Source organism: Sparus aurata, chromosome 13 (genome assembly GCF_900880675.1).
Source record: "Sparus aurata chromosome 13, fSpaAur1.1, whole genome shotgun sequence".
NCBI lineage: Eukaryota > Metazoa > Chordata > Actinopteri > Spariformes > Sparidae > Sparus > Sparus aurata.
Genome location: NC_044199.1, coordinates 1,351,474 through 1,372,247, shown reverse-complemented (window position 1 = coordinate 1,372,247; position 20,774 = coordinate 1,351,474). Strand labels below are relative to the sequence as shown.

Genomic DNA, 20,774 nt, shown 5'->3' with positions numbered 1-20,774 from the left:
CAGAGCCATCAACTTGTTTATCTTGGTTGACTCAATGTGGTGGGGGAGGCCTGAGGTCATGAACTCATTTATTGCAGGTAGCTGTGAACTGGCACAACATCAGGTGGTAGATGGAGGTCTGAGGCTGCTGAGTGATAAAATGTGAATATTTCTCTACTGTGCAAGGCCGTGACACCAGCTGTAGCACTTGTATGATTAAGAAGTCACTCTGTAAGATTTTTTGAACACACCAGTTGATAAAAGCTCAGTCTTAGTAAGCTTGTCAAGTGTTACACCGCACTGTTAAAGGTCCGGCGTGTTGGATGTTAAAGGTCCGGCGTGTTGGTTTTAGGAGTAGAAACAGAACATAATATTGATATATTGGTGTATAATTATCTGTAACTATGAATTGTTGTTTTTTTTGTTAGCTCAGAATGAGACTTTTGTAGCTACAAAGGCAGCGGGACGTCTTCCACAGAGTCCGCCATGTTTCTACTGTAGCCCAGAATGGACAAACCCAAAGGACCGGCTCTAGAGAAGGCCTCCTGCCAGGGGACGGTGGGACGAGGGGTGTTTAATTGGTTGCAATCTACAACCTCACAGAATCTTTAAAGCTCATGTAAACCAGGGCTGTTACTGATTATTTTTATTGTCAATAATTCCTTCAATTAACTGATCAGTTGTTTGATCTGTTAACTGACAGCATTAGTAAAAATGTCAGTGTTTCCCTGAACCCAAGAAGACGTCTCTGAATATCTTGTTTTGTTAGAGGATATTCAGTTTACTCTCGAAGATAAGAAATCAGAAAATATTAACATTTAAGAAGCTGCAGTCAGACATTTCCTTCATTTCTTTTTGAGTGTCTTTATCTCCTTAAAATGTATATAACCATTAATCTTTTTAAGTTTTTCATACTCAGTAGTTGGTGATTAATATGATAGTTGACACCTGATCAAATAATTAATTGAATGTTGCCGTGGTAATGTAAACAGCTTTGTTTACGGGTTACAAGTCCAGTTTGTAAGGCTGTTGATTTTAGAGTCTCATTCCCAACGATTCAGATACCGACGCTTTGCTGCTGCAGGCCGAGTTGTTCGCCATCACGAAGCTCCAGCATCGGACAAGTTGGGAATGAGAGTCTGAACTCAACTTGGACCTTTTTTTTAAATGCTTTGACGTAAAAGCTGTAACATGAAAGCAGAATCTTTAACCAATATGGAAGAGAAGCTAGTGATACTGATGTTGATGTGTTGAGAGCTGTTTCAGTGATTTCGGACAAGGACAGAAAATCGATTTAAGAGCAAGGTAAACATTTATTCACCCACGCTACATTTTACTTGAGGTAGAAGCATGTGACTGACGGATGACTGGGTGTTGTAATTTTACACGGTCATAGGACACATGAGCAAAACATGAAGTGTCATTCTGGTTAATTGTGTGAATATTAGTAAAATACTCCTTCTAATTATCAAAGTAAACAAAGTCAAGCTAATTCTGTCTATGTGTCGGTGGTCAGGCAGATAAGAGGTTTGTTTCTGTCTTCTTTTGCTCCCCGTGACGCAGCTCGCTGTGAAATCCTCTCCACTTCCTGTTTAGGTTTTGCTCTGTGGCTTTAGTGTTACTGTTTCCTCTGCAGCCATGCGAAGGGCACATTTTTGGTTGAGATGTTTGGTCACTTGTTTTGTCCTCTCCAGACCGAGGAGTGGGTACATGTTTTCTTTGGCTCTGACACGTCGATTGTACAGCGTGGTCGTAGTGCAGTGTGGTTTTGCAGTCTGGATATTTGGAAAATGAGCAATACGTAGTTTCAGACAACATCGCGTAATTGTGCAAGATTGTAGGGCCGTTCTCTCAAAACTGAGACGTCCATGTCTGAATAAACTGAAAGTCCTCCTTTATCCTGTCACCTTCATCTTCTTCTGCCTTTGACCGTTGAAATTCATTTATCAAGCAAAGTAGTCGTATCTAGGCAATCATCTAGTTTGTTTTCTATACCGATTATCCTGCATTTTTCTTTAAACCCTTCTGCGGTCGGAGCTAATTGTGTCTCCGGCTAAGGCCTATAAGTTCAGAATCAAATCTCATTTCCTTTACAAAGAGAAGTCGAAAGTAAGTTGTTTGAAGGCTCTGCTTCCAGAGTCGGAGCCAGTTTAATTAGCTCCGAATCTAATCAGACATCAGCAGCTCTTTTTTTATCCCTCTGTACTGTTGCTCACACAGCAGAAAAATATGCTACTCACTGTGTCCTGACCTCGTGCATCTGTTCTCCAGCTTTTGTTCTCTGAGTTAAGCTCTCATGTGGGTCTAGTCAGGTGGAGGTGAAGCTCATTAAGGTCATTTCATTTTTACAGATCCGGCATACATCCTGGCTGTGAGACACTGCTCTAATATTAATCAGGATATGATAAACATCAGATGAAGTCTATCGCAGCACTAAGACTGCAGTGCATAATGAAACGGCAGTAACACTATATGATATAGCAATTATTCATTTAAGATAAAAAACTTTGTAATGAATGATTAAAAATAAACTAACGTGCCTAACATTAGCTTCTTGAACAATTTAGTCTTTCATCAGCTGATGTCTTCATTCACATTTACAGCTCGTATCAAAGCGCCTGCACTGGGTGTATTTCGAGGTTCACAGTAGTAAGCTATAGGTTGCATGTTTCTATTTGTAGGCAGGCAGATATTTCAGTGTCAGGAAGTCTAAACTGCTCCCTGAGTAATAAGATGCCAACTGATTAATGGGAAACCCCTCGATGGGGCACGGTTGATTTTGGACTCTTCTTGTTATCACATGTGATAAATAGAAACGACTGCATGTTGTTGCTGTTTATGTTGCATGATGCCATCAGTTCTGATTTGCTTAGGTCATGTTGCAGCTACTGGAGGAGTTTTTTTCTTAAAACTCTGATTAAGGAGTGATTCATGTTTTCTGTGTGTTATAAAAGTGTTTCATGTAAGTAAGCTTCAGGTTAAAAGAAGCCCTGATATAACAAAGTTCAGGGTTGATTTGTATAACGGGTCCAAGTGTTTCCTTCACATAAGGTTTTGCAAATTTTAAGCAATTTCCTTGTCTTAATGATCAACAATCAGTTGAATTCTAAAGGCATATGTGTGAAAGAATACCTTGTGTGTCACACCTCCTTCCTAAACATTCTGAAACAGTGCTAACACCAGGCAGGTGATGAGGACATTAACTTCCTTCTCAGGAATAAGTCTGGAAATATTTCCAGAGAAGGAAGTTAATGTCCTCATCGTGTTTTCCTCTAACTGGTTGCTCTCGTTGCAATATAAGCTGCTCTGTGTCAACAATGTTAGACTGTAAAAACTTGAACACAGTTATGAAATTCAACTTTGATGTTTTGCCAGGAGACTTAACCCAACAGTGACTCTGAAACGTTTAAATGCTATGTGTAATTTGTTAAGCTGAGTCTCCTGCAGGCTCATAGTAATAATGCTAACTAACAAACATGAATTGTTTGTCTCCATGACAGTTTATATTGTGCCAAAATTGACACTTTTCTTCAATGTTCCTGTTGTTCAGCTGTGTTTTAAGTGCGTTAGTGTAGTCAGTTTAAAGTCAATTTTACTGCACATAACCACTTAAAGTTATGTACAACTGTTAATGTTGTTGTTTTATAGACAAGAGCAGAAAAGAAATTGGGGGGCAGCTTCTTCTGTTTCTGATTGTGATAAATGGGCAGATAATATCGTCTCATATCGATTGCAGGCCTCTGAATTCAATCTTAGCGTAATCGTGTCATGGCAGACTTTGTGTTATCGGCAAATATTGCATCATTGTCCAAAGATTTGATATAATACTGTGTTATAATGAAACTGGTTATTTACTTTGGTGGGACACAGAACAGCCTGGGTGCTGGACCTAAGCCTTGTAACAAGAAAACCCTGCAAATTAATTAGGTTGCGCACTTATACACGTAATTGCTGCTCTTTCTCCCACTAATACTATCATTACTAAACAAGATGAACCATTATGAGCATGTTGAGCTTAAAGGCTTTATTAGAAGTGATATCTTAAACACAAATACGTCAGGTTAAATAATCACGGACGTCCCTCAGCAGAGCGTTTTTTATTTTAAAGAAGAGTGTCTTGTTCAGTATTCCTGCTGGTGAAGCTTGTTTACTCTTCACGTCTGTCCACTTAAAGGGTTTTAACAGGACATCGGTAAACACTGTGAGTTTACTGAACATGCTGGAACATGCTGAGCTTTAACTCTAGTTGCATCATACACATTCATCCCTGTAGTGTGTTGAATGAATATTGACTCAAAGCCGGAGGGAGTGACTGTAATTGTTCAAATCCTGCCGTAGATCAGATATGTGTGAATACAGTCAGGCAGAAAAAGTAAAGCCTTTTCACCAGCTTGGTGTGCACGTCGAAGAACTTGAATGACGCAGGTTCTTTGGAAACGTTGCCAGTATAATTGAGGGTTCTGTGTCATGTTCCACTAACAATGTGGCAGAAAAAAGTGACCTGAACATTGTGTTATTGGTGTCAAATGTGCTGCGATTGAGAACATTTTCTTCCCTGAGCTCTTCTGATGCTATCTGTCAAGTCGAAACCCACACGAACATCTCTGCTTACAGTTTATCTACATATACTGTTGAACTTTTTAATCATAATTGTCATGAACAAAATAAACTCTGATTTCTTGGCATGAAAAATGTGTTCTCTGACAACAATACCTCTCATCTGTCAGTAAACTGGTTCACTGGATTTCAGATATCTAAACTAAGTTGAAATGTCATTAGTTGTTATTTAAAATGCAGAATAGCCACAACACTCCACCCTGATTGGTAAATGCAACCAGCTCCCCCTGACTCGGGGATAAAGCACGCCTGCTGAGTGAAGGCATTCCAGCCAGTGAGTCAGTTCAGATACTTCAAACCTGCCTGAATGAAAGCAGTTGTTTAGAGAACATGCCAATCAAGATTTAGAGACTTGTTTTGATATGTTAATTAGAGCTAATCTGAAGCCAAGGAGAAATATTCAAGCAGGAACTGAGGAATCCTGACAACTCAGACTTAATCCTAATTTTGACATTGTCTTCAACAAACCGCATCAGCTAAATACTTTCACATAAAAGGCACACAGAAAACTAGGCTTATTCTTCAACTCCTTTTATTGTGTGAATGAGATAATTCTTCATACCGGCACAGGGATGTGTGCAGTTTAAAGAGGGTTGATTTAAAGTCTCTCCATTTTCAGAACTCCTTATTATTTTGGTAAATGTCTGATACAGTCCTCGTCCTCGCAGCAGGCGACCAAACAGCTGCTTATATGAGGCAGTTCTGCAGCATTTGAATGGACGTTCCCTCTGGAATGTCTGTTGTCAGCAGGTTTGCTTCAAAAGCACCCGGGTAGGTGTCACTCGCTGCCCATCTGCACCCACTGCTGAGTAACTGTGCAAATACATTGTTATCTTCATAAACCACATTGTACGAAATTCAGGAAACCATCTATGACTAGTGCTGCAAATAACGATTATTTTTGTTTAATAAGTGATTAGTTGTTTGGTCTATAAAATGTCATGAAATAGTAAAAGTCCAACATGATTCTCTCAAATGTTTTGACCCAGATGTATTTAGTTTACTGTCACAGTGGATTAAAGAACCTAGAACCATTCCTATTAAGAAGCTGTCATCAGATAATTAGGACTTTTTTTCTTGTTAGTCAAATAGATTAATCAATAATTAAAATAGTTGGTGATAAATACAATAGTTTACAACCACAAAATTGATTATAGCAGGTAAACATCTTATCTGAATATACTTTACCTCTCAGTGTAGTAAAAGGTGCAACATGAAACTAACAAAGTAACACACACAATATTGAGTAAATAATCCAGATGATGCAATGATGTGTGTGTGTGTCTACAACTGCTGCACAACATCCCGTCACAATATTTAACCTCAGTGCGTGTAGATATTGTGGCTATATCGTTGTAGTGAATTAGCCTTATTAATTGTAAATATCTGATATTGTGACAGCCCGAGTTGTGACGTGAACCTCAACATGATGCCGTTTTTACATTTAAACATCCATTATCACATGCAAATGACTTGATGTGCTTCAGAGCTGTAAATGCAAAGTTAACACAAACAGTGTTAAGATTTGGATTCTATAGCAATGCAATGCTATCACGTCTGTGTAGGTGCTCTGTTACAACCAGGGGTAGCAGTCTGCTTCTATTTATAAGATGGAATCATATATATAATTGATATGCTGATAATAACTTACTACTCCTTTTATAAGTATGAACAGATGGAGACAGAGATTATAAGAAGGCTTTATTGTAGATTAATTGTCTTATTTCAGGAAGCATCAGCCCTCGGCGTAAAAACCTTCTCAAGATTTTGAACTTTCCACTGATGATTATATCTTCAGATGAACTATGCATTTTAAAGTGTCACAATAATGCAATTGTGAACTGAGTCAAAGGGAGTTTCCCAAGTTTGGACCCCATCGCTTCATGTCCGGACGTTGCATTATCTTGTCCATTACACAGTGACTAAATAGCACATCATAAAGATTATAAATGCATGCTGCCTGTAGTGGAACAACCATGGAAGTCACATGAAACTATAATCTTTGTTCCTCCTCTTTATTTGTGCTTCATTGCAACAGCAGTCCAAATATAAGAAACATTCATAACTTGCATGTTCTGTTCGGCTGGTGCGCTCCGTTTGGGCTGGTGTGAAAGCCGTCAGCTGAACCCGACACGACAGACGGATGACAGATTTTGAGTGCAATTTCAAGCGCTTTATTTCTGATTCCGTCTACAGATTGTGAGCTGCACAGAAAGCAATCTTATAATTGATCTGTGGCCAAGCCCTGTATTTATTGTAGTCCTTTCATATGGGAACATGTGTGCATGTCAGTGGAGTATTTTCCCTGATAACGAGGTTAAAAGTTGTTACATAAAAAGGTAACAGTAGGTTACAAACAAAGCGGTTTTAAGTCCATGCCACAGTAATTGGCTCCAAATCATTAGTATACAGGACGTGTACAGTTATGATTCTTTCATTGCGTCTCTGCCTTTTAGTCATTATTCAACATGTTGTTATACGGTATTCAGTTATCGCCACAAAGCCTCTATTACTCAGTGTGGATCCTTTAATCCAGCACATGTCACATTTAACTTCAAAATGTGCTAAACGTTCTTGTAATATAATAACCTACAAACTTGTATCAAGTAAATAAACTTTGATTTGGACAGTGTTTTAGGCAGCATGCAAAAAACAGTTTATCTTAAAAAAATTCGGAATTTGGGAAAAAGCTGACGGGGACACGCAGGATCTGTGATGTTATCTGTAGTATGTCAGGGAACCAGACCCACATCTGAAACCTGTAGAGGGCTCCCAGATATGAAATGACATGATGTTGCCAGTTATTGTTGGAGATAACTATCCCTGCGACATGCGATGATTACACATTTGCCAGCTTGTGTCATCATCGTGTTGGGCTGATGAAAACATCTCCCTGATTGTTGCAGCCGGAAACTGTGCGTTGTCTCTTTAACAGTTCGCTGGTGCTTTGCCCTGTGCTCAGGGCATAGTGGAGGGAGGGAGGGAGGGAGGGGAGGTTGTTGATGGAAAGACTGGCTCTGATTGGCTGGGCCATGTTCAGGGCAGTGACATCACATGGAGGAGAGGTCCTGTGGTGTAAAATAACATCTCCTTTTATGGGACGAGCTGGAGCGTTCCATTCTCGGAGAGAGGTGAGATTTTAGTTCACCTCTCGCTGCTCCCTCAGTGCTGTTCATGTCTCTATAGATTGACTCCCTAATTGGGCTGTGAGGCTTTTTTATTAATGAATTAATCTTATATATCCTCTGATTCCTTATTTTATCATCTTTTGTTTTAATTTCCTTAATTTTTAGGTTTAAAGTTGTAATTGATTGCCTCGACACTTTTCCTCGCCTCTTTTCTCCCAGTCTCTCTAAAATCGATTGAATACCTCGGGGAGTAATCAATCAGATGAATTTTTTCAGACATAGATGTATTACAGTGTTTTGGCAGTCTTCACAAATGCCTCATCATCACTGTGCCTACTTGTATTGAGCAATGTGCGTGTTTTCATTCATAATTCACTGAGATTAAAGTAGCGATAGACAGTTAGTGGACTGACCGATTATTAGATACGAAAAAGAACTGTAAGGACAAATAATAAAAGTATAAAAGAAGTAAATGCTGATGTCAGTGCCAAATAGAAAACCAATAAAATCAAGATAGATGAAAAATAACTTGCCTAAACTCAAAATAGAAAAGAGATAATAAAAGGTAATGTTGCACCTTATATTGTAAAAGAGGTTTTTAAATTATTATAAGTTAATACTATTGAAACGGTTATAGTGGGCACGATATTTAAAATCACATTGCCTTTTATGTTGGTATTAATGTTTTCTGTGTCCGATGTGTCAGCTTTCCTTTCTTGCAGATACTTGATGGTAATATATCAAGTTTTGCTGCAAAAGTATATCCGTTTGAAATACTTTCTGATTTTAATAAAATACCTTGTAAAAATCTAAATATTCAATACAACAGGTCATAATCGACACAACATTGGGGCATAAAACTTTAGATGTTTATTATAGCGAGGCTTGTGTCCTGTGTGTCAAGAACATCAGCATGTGAGTTAAGAGACACAGTTTCAAATATTCTGAAATTAAATATATTGAATTTTTGGTATTTTTGGCAACACTTGTTTCAAATATTGATTCAGTCATCTTGATTTCCAATATTCTGTTTCATATCATCCCTCAAAAGAACAGTTGGTCCCAAATTAAGAGATTCTTTTTCTCCTCACATCGCCGTTTTCCCTCAAAGCTGAAGATTAAAATTGGCCCACAGCACCGTTTAAATCAAGAGGAACCACCAGAACTGTCTGGCACTCTCGTGAAGGGTAGTTGTGCCAAATCTCCCATTTTTCTCTCTCGCGCTCCCTCTTAACATTTACACACCTGACGCACTCGCCCTCATACTTATCCGCCCCTGCCTCTTATCACCTCGCTTGTTCGACACACACGCTTTAACCTCAAACACTGCACAAAAAGCTGCGGCTCTCAGACTTCACCCAGCGTGTGACCACCCCCGCTGTTTGCCGACGTGGTATCTCCCGAGAGAGAGCAGTCACCTCCCCTCCCTAAGTCAGATTTGTCTCCGCTCCAAGGAAATACACTGTACCTTCGAGTCGAGTAAAGAAACTGTAGTTACACTCTTCCAGCTGGATGTCCACAGATACATTGAGGGGATAACGGGGGGCCAGGTGGTCTTCACTGGAGGAGGTTGGCGTAGAAATTTTAGGCTGACAAGTAATGACGAGAACACTTCTGAATCCCTGGGAGATCCTGTGAACCCTCCTCCCTCCTCCTTCCAATGTTTCAGTGGTTGGGGCCATGGCCTCTCAGTCAGGGTAAGAACAGTTCGGCTAGTTGGCCGCTAAACTTATTTCTCTTGGTGTCTGGTGAGAATAAAGCACTTCATTGATGTTCACTGTGCCATACATGCCATTCTACATGTGTTTGGATGGCCTTAAATAATAATATAATGTCTTTGTCATAGAAGCCCAGTCCTGAATACATGTTACTCAGATGACCATCAGCTCTTTCCTTTTTTTTTGGTTGATAGGATCTTGTTAAAGTTATGCCCTGGCTGTTATGTTGTGAGTGAGAAGGAGACAGATGAGCTGATTAATTTGGGTACAGAGCGAGCTGTTTTTTCAACTCTGCAGACTTTGACCTTTTCAGTCTGGCACACTGTTGAATGATTACAATAAACATAGCAGTTTGTTACACTTTGATGATAATCAGTGCCATTTAAACTCACGTTGTGGAAGAAATAATTTGCTTCGGCTTGTTTCCATTCCTTTGTTTTGAATCTCCATCGCCTACCTGACTGTGTCGGCTGATTGCTTCTTCAGGCTTGGGCCGAGGATTCAGGCGCAGAGAAAAGGCTCATTTATGATTTTTGCCTCTGACATTTGCTCTTTGAATTAGTGAAATTAAGGTTTGCTTGTACTGACGGCTGTCTCAACCAAGCTGATATTGTTATATGGCACTACTTAGTGGTTTCCAGAGTGCTGCAGGTCATTGAATCATGTACACATATACATATAGAGCCCACATATTTGTGTCACTGTCCTCCGAAGAGAAGTAAACAATATGAGGCCCCACTTTGTAAAGGAAATCCCCCGATACTTGGTTGGAAAAGTTGGTATTCAACTTGCAAGTAAGTTGAAGATGCTGTATGGTATGTAGCATTAGCTGATGACTGTGGTTGGGGATATCCCTGCCACCGTGCTGTAGTAGTAGTAGCAGCAGTGCAAGATTATTTTGGAGCAGCGACCACATGTTTCTGTCCCCGTCGCTGTCTTCTGTAAAGCCACACTCTGTCCACCGTATTGTAAACAGTGTGTGTTGACACGTGGAGAGCCGCAGAAGGACGGACGAGCAGCAGGCTCAAAGTTTTCACCAATCGATAACTATAAATGGAAAGTTTCCAGATGAGTGATTCTGATAAAGTTCATCCCCACATTTCATTTTTTGGAAAAACTTTATTTTTGAAATTACCAACGCACTTACATGATGTATATTTGGCGCAGTATCAGAGTGGGATACATCAGGAGTAAACCAAATGACTTTACTGGATAAACTGAATGATATTTAAAACACAAACCTTTGCAGGGCTCCAGTCTGTCACTGCTATGCCAGCACTGATTGTTTTTACACTTTTTTAACAGGTTGAATTCTTTACACAGATTAATCTATTAATCATCAAAGCAACACAAATGTACTTCCTGAAGAAATATACTACAATACTTAATTGTAGAGTCACATCCTATATCGTCAAATACTGACGCTTCTCTTGGTGTCCAACTCGTGCTGCAGGCAGCGTCAGTAATTCAAGACTCAAAGATGAAACTAAACAACCAATTATCTTTGTTTATTTTGTTGCTTTAACATCCCTAGTTTTTATTTAAAAAAAAAAAAAAAGATTTCTCTCGACATGTACATAAATGTTTACAGAAAAGCGTGTGGTACTTTTTAGACTTCCTGAATACCTTTTTTTAAAAATAATTGATATAAAGGTCTTGAACTTGGTTTTAGTTTCATTCTTTGTTTTATCTAAGTTATGTTTTGAGGCTGATCGAAAGTCAATTTACAAACCGGTTGGGCTCAGAGACTTGATCCATATTCATACAGTGAAGACACGTTTTCACATTCTTCAAGTTGTTCTTTCAGGTACATTGTGGGCTCATTAATTCAAAGCCAAAAACACTTCAACTTTCATCTATAAAGAAGACTAGAGTGATAATCTAACAAAGAAAACAAGAGATGATGATTGTTTGGGTTTTTTCTTTTGTTAATTGTTATTCTGATGTTGGAAAGGCACAAACAAACATTTCTGCTCTAGTATCATTGAACCCAGTACCAGCCTCCTGTTTTATGATCTTTTTAGTGCTGCTGTGCTACATGATGACCGGGTGTAACCCCCTGTTCACCTCCTAAAAAGCAACAGATCAGGTCAATTAGTTGTGCAGAATGGACACGAGCAGTGTTTACAAAGGATCCAGTGCCTGGGGCATTCGACCACTTAGCACTATGCTAACTGTGCCCCATTCATACATTCAGCCCCGCTCCAAAACTGACACTGACAGGCTCATTTACATGTTAAAGCTGTACCAGTGTGCTAAATGTGCACCCTTAGTACATCATTGGTTTGTCTGGTCATTTTTAGAGATGTACTGAGTTTTAATTCCAGGACTTAAATCTGGGGCTTTTGTGAACCACAGGTAACATTTATAGCATGAAAGACGTTTGAATGATAGTTGGAGCTTGTCAGCTGGGTGGTAGAGAAGGCAAAATGACTAACATCAGGCAGAATTTATTATGTGGCTGCTGTAAACTTAGGTCACTCCAGTAGACAGTGGTCGTTTGTAGCTAGTGCGTTGTTCTGCATTTTAACTCTTACAGATCTGTTGTTTAGGTTTGACGATTGGTTCTTAGCTGTGCTGTAAGTTAAGTAAAGTCCAGAGGTGATAACAGCGCAGCGCCGATGGATGTTTGGTTGATGAATAGCCTAAAGGATGTTCTTTTCTTTACACTGCTGCTGATAAAACTGGTGTTAATGGCGTGTGTCAGGCGGCTCGCACTGGTTGTGGCCTTGGTCTCTTCCTAAAGCTCGCTGTAATGTAGCCTGGCTGTAGTGATGACTCACAGTTGGGTGTTGTTTGATGATGTAAAACGGGCAGAAACGTTGTTAAAAGGTTGGTTGGGATATGACTGTTTAGAGTTTCTGATAGGTTGTAAAAAAACTTGGTGCTGCTTTGCTCAAGGCTGGAAAGAAAGATGTAGTTGATAACATCAGTAGGTGATTGATGTAAGAGCAGAGACTTTAATAGTCTTAAATTTGTAATGTTGTTTGTGGCTCTGAAATCAGCTTTCTCTTTCAGTCCTACGTAGTAAAGACTAGAAACACTCTTGCATGTCGTGTCATGATCTCGGAGGCTGTTTGGCCGCTGCTGCCTAATCACACTCTGTCAACAGCCTTAAAATCATTGTTGTCACTGGCAGAGCTGTCGTCTTAAACCAGGAGGCGACACGCCTGGCTTGTTGCAAGTTTAAAAGACAGACGGAGGCCACACTCTGTCGGGCTGCTTGTTCCTAATAAATATGAGAAGCTGGAGTGTTTTTTTAACCACTTTTTATCGCATGTCCATTCAATTGGTGCTGTTTGTCCCTGATGTGAATCCGCACAACCACTTGCAAGGTCTCTATCCTCAGATAGCTCCTTCCTTTTATGTTTGCACTGCACGCTTTATGCTCTGAAGTACAGTGAAGGCAGGGACATGTGAATATGACTTCAAGCTGTATCTTTATTGCAGTAGCTTATTATTTAATCCTAATTACAGTCTGTGTTTTGAGGTTTCTGAGAAGGCTTTCAAATCCATTTCATGTGGTGGTGGGTATATGCTTTATATCCACTCCCAAACAGAGCTGCAAAGAATATTCTACCAATCAAATAGTTGACAGAAAAAGGATTATTTATGTATAGTTTACTTGATAAAAATAGGATAGATATAAATCAATACACTGAAATGACTATCGGTCTGATGCAAGTATCATAGTGTTTACATCAGATACCTGTCCCCAGAAGGCTTTTATGAAAATAAGATTTAAAAAAGTGTTTTGAAGAATTGAATGGAGTATAACCTATTACAATAAAGTATGTATGTAAATGTAAGGGAACATAAGGTGCAATATGTAAAAAATGTAGTTTAAAACATTCAGAAATTACCTAAAATTATCAACAGAATGAGAATAACTGTCAGACATTTATATACTGTGTGATGCATGTGACTGTTGGTCCAAAGCTCCTGTGCCAACAGTGAACACAACAACTCAGCTAACTGAGCTACAAAGCTAACGCTAGCTGCAGTCATGGATGCAGGGCTGTAAACTAACCTTTTGGCTCACCTGCCAAGGGGACCAGTAGATGAAAGAATCTTCCGGCCAAGTCAATTTTTTACCGGCCAAATAATAAATTGCCTCTTTTTGTTGCATATACATCTGTTTCAATACTTTTCATGGAGATAACAGTATTATATAACAATACATGCTTAGAAAAGAGGCCAAAGTATTATTTAGAAATACATTTTAATATTATTAATTAAATGTCATAACATTGCAAATTGAAAACTTGACCAGTGCAAAACTTTGACAAAGGAAACACTCATTAATTAACTATCAGGCTCTGTAATAGACTTGTCAGTGTCGACTGTACCATAATAACATTTACACTGGATTTGATGGTTTTACACGTTTTGTGACGTGACAACTGTTCTCATATTAAGCCACTTGATTATCAAACTGAAACCTAATTGAAGGAAGTCGTTTAGAAATGATGCGCGGCTTAAGTACAACTTCCCTCAGCTCATGAGTTAGAGGTGACGCGCACGCTACGTTGCTTCTGAGGGGAACTATTTTCTACAGCGGTGACGTCGGGGGAGCTACTTCAGTGCGACACACAACAAATAGCCGGTTTAGCACTAACGTTTGCTACCGTCATAATTTATTACTTTACAGCTACTACAATGTTTTGCTATATCATGCATAATTTACTGCAAGAGCACAACCATCGGGACAAACTTTTACCCGCCCCGTGGCATGCATCCCACCAAAATTAAGTCGCCAGGGAAATATTTTAGTCGCATTTGGCGAGTGGCGACCGCTAGTTTACAGCCCTGCATGGATGTATAAACAGAATACAGTTAGCAGCAGTTAGCAACCGTTTGCAGCAGTTAGCAACCGTTAGCAGCAGTTAGCAACCGTTAGCAGCAGTTAGCAGCAGTTAGCAGGTACTGTGGTGATTTGCTGGCCCCATTTTGTTGGCGTATGAATTTATTGATTAGGTTTGTTTCGCTGCTTAATTAACGAGGAACCTTATATCCAGATATTTCGATAGTAGATTAATTGTTAATCATTTTTATTAACAAAAGCGCAGAAAGAAATGTAGATTTCCTGCTTTTCTCAGTTATATCATATTAAACTGAAGACATGTAGAGAGAACTCGCACTGGAACAGACGTTTTGTCACTTTTTATAGAACAAATGATGTCATCGATTACAGCTCTTCTCTGAAACAAACTTTTTCTTTCTTACTGATATAATTGGTTAGTTAAAAACACATTAATGTATACAAACCTCTCAATGTAGGACAGCATTAAAAATGACCATTAGCAGTTTCAGCTGCTGTACACATTTATCTTGACCATCTGTACAAGGAGATTATTTGCAGTAGAAGTAGGCTGCTGCATGTTGTCTAGACTGGCCTAAGCCTATTAGGGACTACTTTCTCCACAAGTCATCCCTGTGCTGCTCCCCTCTTATCATGATGTGTGGGGTTTTGATGATGATGATGGTCCGACTTGTGGTTTACCAAAAATATTGTGACTCAAAGTAGATGGTGCCAGCCTGACTGTATGAGCTTGTTGTGAAGAGCTGAACTAGCTGGTAGTCATTTACAAACCAAGAAATCATAGCAGAAATGAGTCCACAGGTGTTTCTTTCATGTGCGTCTCACTTTCATAACGCTCCTTCTTTCCCTGGTACCGCCATGAGATAAGAAGTGTCTTTATTGTCCCTCCTCAGCGTGCTTTTATGTTGACTTGTTGTCGTTCTGTTTGTGTTTATCAGCAACATGAACCGTGAGGACCGGAATGTGCTCCGAATGAAAGAACGAGAAAGGAGAAATCAAGAAATCCAGCAGGGAGGAGGAGAGGCCTTTCCAGCGAATTCCCCTCTCTTTCCTGAGCCCTACAAAGTGGTAAATGTCTTTGCCTCACATTTAGTTTTTCACGTGTAATTTATGAGTCAGTTAAGAGGAATTTGTGACTGACAGGAAGTGAGAAGTGCACATACTACACGGAGATTCATGTCAATGCAGTTCAGTCAGCACATTTTTCTTGGGACATTTTTGAAAGCCTTTCTTTCGTTTAGCTGTAAGTCGATTAGTTTCTCCTGAGTTGTTGTCAAGAAAATCCTTTATTTGATTTATGCTTGAGAGTACATTTTGTTCCTGCTTTATTAATGAAGAAGAAGGAGTTGCGTGTTGTTCCTTCACACAGTGACCTTCAGGATCCTGCAGTCTGGGTTTGTTTACAGTTTGTGAGATGAAAGCTAAATGGGCCGAGCCTGAGATGTGCTTTAATACCCATGCGGGAGCTGTTTTATGTGACATGTCTGAACAAGCTCCACTGACGACGACAGTCCTCGTATGAGCTCACATAAATTTCAAGCTGTAATTGGCTGATCTGTGTGCCGAAACAGCATGTGGTTGTATGAATCATAGGTTTAAAAGCAAAATTGAATAAAGGTTCATTGTCAGATAGTCAGCTCTCGACTAACACTGCACACAATACAAAGAGGTCGTTGGAATGACGGCACCTGTCTTTGGTAAGCTGTTCTGTAGTGCAGCTGAAGAAGGTAAACATAAGAACACGCCAGCCTCATCTTCGTCCTCCTCCTCCTCCTGCTCAGGCACATGTAGATGTAGGCCAGCCAGCTTTTGCCCTGATCAGTGTAATTGTAAAGAGGATTTGAGTTCTCCGCACAGGTCTAATCTTTGCCGCTAACCAGATTTGAGTAGAGGTAAATGGCTCCTCTCCTTAGCGAGAGAGCTAACCATCAGAGACACAGCGTGGAATGTGTCCTGACAGGTTGGGAATTGAAAGGCTACCAGAGGTGAGTGATGAGTGCGGGCGCTGTGTGTTTTTGACCACAACAAAGTGAAAGCTGACTTTGAAGGAGGAAGTCCTTGACCCTTTGCAAAGTAAAAAAAAAAGCATCGGCGGCAAATCATTTTATTGTGCATATGTTTTCTTTTGAATGCTGCTGTGCTATACTACAACGCATGTTAGGAAAAGGCCCACTGTTCAAGGCTCTGGCCTTTCTACACTATCTCTCCATCTCTTGCTTCTCTGAGCCTTACGTAAGCTTCAGTGCGACTTTTTTCCCTCGCTCTGTCATGCTCCAGTAAGTGCAAGTTTACTGTGTTCTGCATTAAAGGCCATGTGTGCACGCAGCTGCAGCTGTGGCCTCCCAGATGTAGACCAGCAAGGCAGTAACATTTTTATGGTGCAGAGTTCAGGCACTTGTAACTCAGCTGCACAGAATGAAGAGCACAAGGTTATCTGATGAAAACTGGAGCCTAGTAATGTTGTTTCTTCAGGACAATACTGGTATTTTTATATTTGTTGACTGAACATGCACATTGTATGTATATATGTGCATGTTTTATAATCAGACATCCATTGGATGTTATTATTAAAGAATAAATTCACCCCAGAATGAGAATTCAGTCACTATCTGCACGTCCTCATGCTGATGGAAAGTCGAGCGAAGTTTTGTAATCCACAAGACATTTCTTGAGCTTAACAGCAACACAGCATTGCAGCATTCTCCTAAATAATGGAAGTATATGGGGACTGATTTTAAAACTATTAAAACAACTGGACAAACATTAAATTGCTCCGTACAGTTCATTGGACATAACCCATGCAGTCGAGCTCGTGCGCCCACTTTATACAGGGTGTGTGGTGGCACTTTTATCTGAAATCTTCACGGCAGCCTCTCAGCTAAAAGGGTGTAAATAACTTCTTTTAAATCAGTTTGACGTCTGATGATTTTGGGGACTTGGATTATGTTGGAGAGCCAAACCGGAGCCTTCTGTGGGGTTTGTTTCCAGTTGTTTTTTTATGTTTTTAAGTCCCTGTCTAGTTCAGTTGTTCAGGAGAATGCTACGACTACAACTGACGCTTCAGAAAGGTTTTGTCGACTACAAAACTTCACCCGACTTTCCATCAGCCAGAGTTTAAGAAGAGGCTTTGTAAACCAAATTGTGCCAAGATCTGACTCGTCCCACAAACAAAGCAAAGAACATAACTCAGGAAATCAAAAGTTCATCAGAACCACAAAGATTATGCAAATTGGATGGTTATCAGATTAAAAACTGATGGTTAACTTTCTTATTTTTGCATGTGAAAAGTTACCAGAGGAAAGTTGGAAGAGCCAGCAATCAGTGTTATGGTTCTTGTAATTTACTGTTGTTGGAAGCCGATGTTTAAAGTAATTTCGGAAAGGAAAGTTCTCAGGCTCAGGATCAGGGAGAAACTAAAACTTAACCAGGGTTCCTCTTGTCAACATGGAAGAAAAGTTCCTGAGTTTTAGAACGGGTTCCTGTGAGAGGTTCTGTGGACGAAGGGCTTGACAGGGATATAAAACGGCTCATGTTAATATTATGTTACAATAATACAACATTTACAGTACAGTGCAACTTTCTTGTTTTTATTCTGCCAACTTAACAAACGTGCTGCAATCACAGTCTGTAAACACTGAGTTTGTTGAACAAACTGTGGAAACATTCAGCTGTTTCCAATTTACCTCAGGAACTTTCTCTTTAGTCCGGTTTTAAACATCGGCCTCCTGAAACATACATATTAACTACTGGTATTGTCAAAAGCAGAGAGCGACCTGGAGCTCTAATGTAACCATAAGAAAGCGCTTCATTTATGCTCGTACAACAGAGTGAAACCAACTCTTCATTAAGAAAAATGTGGTGATGCTACACAACTACACACGTGTACGCTCGGCTGTGCTAGCAGGAGCTAGTGGTGTGCATGTTATGACCAAGCTAGTTAACATTTCCTGCTTGTGTTTCCTCCCCCTCTGTGTGAAGCTGTCAAACAACATAAAGGTCTGAGGCCACATGTGAAACTGGATATTCTGTACAGACGTCTGTCGCGGCTGATTGCAGGCAGGTCTACTGGAATCTTTGGCCTCAGAGTGATTGATTAACCTCTCTGTTGCAACTATGGGTAGACTCTTATCTGCGTTCACAGATGGGTGTGGGCTGATCTGGACCTGAGTTTGAACAATCTAACTGCGTGATTGGCTGATTACTCCTCTCTCTATGTTCAACTGATTATTTTATTAATGTCCAGTCAATTATTGGCACATGTGACTAAGATTCATTCGTTTCTTTTGTCAGATTTTTAAGCCTTTCTTTGTAGAAATGAAGCATTTTCTCTCCATTTTCTGTGTTTTTGATGAAAAGCAATTAACCCCAGTGTTGAACTTGTGCCCATAATGACTGTGTTCTCTGCCCCCTCTTCTCTCCTCTCTGCTTTCCCTCCGTTCATTTCTCTCATTTATTTTCTTCTCTGTGCCTGTCTTTTTTTTTTTTTTTCTTCATCATCACACTGTCCTCTCCCTCACCTCTTCTTTCCCCCATTCTCTGCTTCTCTCTTCAGTCCAGCAAAGAAGATAAACTGTCCAGCCGTATTCAGAGCATGCTGGGCAATTACGACGAGATGAAAGAGCCGATCGGTGACCTTCCAAAGCTCAGCGGAAAACCCTCTAACAGCTCGTCTTCCTCTGAGGAGAAATCGGGCCCACCTTTGTTTAGCGGGGACCAGCGCGGCGTCGGTAGCAGCAGCCAGAGCAGTAAGTGGACTCCTGTCGGCCCCGCGGCAGGTGGATCTTCATCCCAGTCCCAGAAACGTTCAGGACTTAGCAGCCAGAGGGGCAACGGCGGCAGTAGCGGCAGCAGCAGCAGTAGCCAAAGACACGGAGGGGAGGTGCGGGAAAAGAAGTCAAGTAAACACAGTGGAGGGTCAGATCATTCAAAGTCACACACATCGAGTCCGGCCAAGGGCTCCCTGAGTTCCTCCAGCAGCAACAGCCACCTGCGGAGCTCCTTGTCTGCGGAGCAGCATCACAGCAAGGAGCGCTACCGCTCCAAGTCCCCACGAGACCGAGAGGCCAACTGGGACTCGCCCTCACGGGTTCACACCTCCTTCCCCAGTGGACAGCACTCGAGTCAGGCCTTTCCACCATCTCTCATGTCCAAACCCGGCTCCATGCAGCAGAAGCCCACAGCGTATGTGCGGCCTATGGACGGCCAGGAAACGGCAGAACCCAAGAGCTCACAAGCAGAAAGCTACAGCGGACAGTCACACAGCAGCACCATGGGAGAGATGAAGTCCAACAGCAAGGCCTCACTTTCCAAACTCAAGATCCCCTCACAGCCCGTAGAGGTAAGACTTGTCCGGCTTTCTATTTTTAACTTATTTTGAACCCTGCAGCTTATGAACACGGAGCGGGTGGACTGTGTAAATGTGTCACTGAAGATATAAATCTTAAGATCTGAATGTTACATGCAGAATACATCGACAGCAGAGCTGTTTATGTCTGAAGCGTCTATTCATAATGACGTAATAACTGGAATAAATTACCTCACAGCGTGTTACTCTTGGTCCCACTGAGCTCCGAGGTCTCATAAAATGCCTGTAGAATGACTCATGCTATTGAAAATGGACGCTCACCTGCTGCATCGTGTTGTTTGTGAACATGTGCTGAACTTGATGTTTCTGTTCGTAGGGATCCGGTGACGCCAACTGTGTTGATGAGATCCTGAAGGTATGTGCCTTCTCATTTATGTTTTGCTTAAAACGAACAGTTCAACCCTTTCAGCCGACTGCCTCGAGTCAGTGAAAGAGCATTTAGCATTACTCACACCTGTACAAGTGAATTGAACATTCCTTCCTCGTGTTTTTTCTTCTCCGTCTTTCAGGAAATGACTCAGACGTGGCCCCCTCCGCTGACAGCCATCCACACCCCCTGCAAAACTGAGCCATCCAAGTTTCCATTCCCCACGAAGGTCAGCGCCACCCTGTGTTGGTTATTCAAATGATTATGTGTCGTGATGAATTAATTAGGCTTAATTAGTTGTTTATGACTTTTGTATGGTTCAGACCTTACATAACGCACGTACACAACCAATCAGGGGAAAGTTTAATTGGAACTGTGATGTGTGATGGCACTTATTATTGATGAATATTTAATCTGATGGAAGTAGAAGTGCTTTACAGCCGGTTTCTGTGTTTATTTCTCTAAGTGCTTGCATGTAAGTATAAACAGCCCAAAGATGAAGGAGCAATAAGTAATATTTAATTACTTCATTCATGTATTTGTTGACTTATTCACTGGTTTGTCTGGTACAGCACATTTATTACTTTTTTTTTTTCACCTTTAGGACTCTCACCCTTTTCCAAGTGGACACAGTGAGTATTACACACATTTTCAATTCAATCTTTACGAAACAATTATGTATTTATATATTTCTGATATTTTTTAGATATATACTATTTGCCAGAGGTGGCAAGAGTTCACACATTCTTTACTCAAATAGAAGTAACAAAGTACAGGC

At 40.5% G+C, this 20,774-nt stretch overlaps 1 protein-coding gene across 4 annotated transcripts in view; it reads left to right on the top strand.

The window, feature by feature from the left end:
- The window catches only part of aff4 (AF4/FMR2 family, member 4), a 36,458-nt gene that overhangs the window by 1,396 nt on the left and 14,288 nt on the right, over positions 1–20,774 (top strand). Inside the window, exons 1-6 of one of the 4 annotated variants that reach the window (XM_030437845.1) lie at positions 9,176–9,421; positions 15,203–15,332; positions 18,817–19,602; positions 19,946–19,984; positions 20,139–20,225; positions 20,601–20,628. In XM_030437845.1, the coding sequence (XP_030293705.1) occupies positions 9,405–9,421; positions 15,203–15,332; positions 18,817–19,602; positions 19,946–19,984; positions 20,139–20,225; positions 20,601–20,628 (1,087 nt within the window). In that variant the 5' untranslated portion in view covers positions 9,176–9,404. Of the gene's footprint in view, positions 1–9,175; positions 9,422–15,202; positions 15,333–18,816; positions 19,603–19,945; positions 19,985–20,138; positions 20,226–20,600; positions 20,629–20,774 lie in introns of those variants that run through there. The other 3 variants (XM_030437847.1, XM_030437849.1, XM_030437848.1) reach the window with 3 other exon arrangements.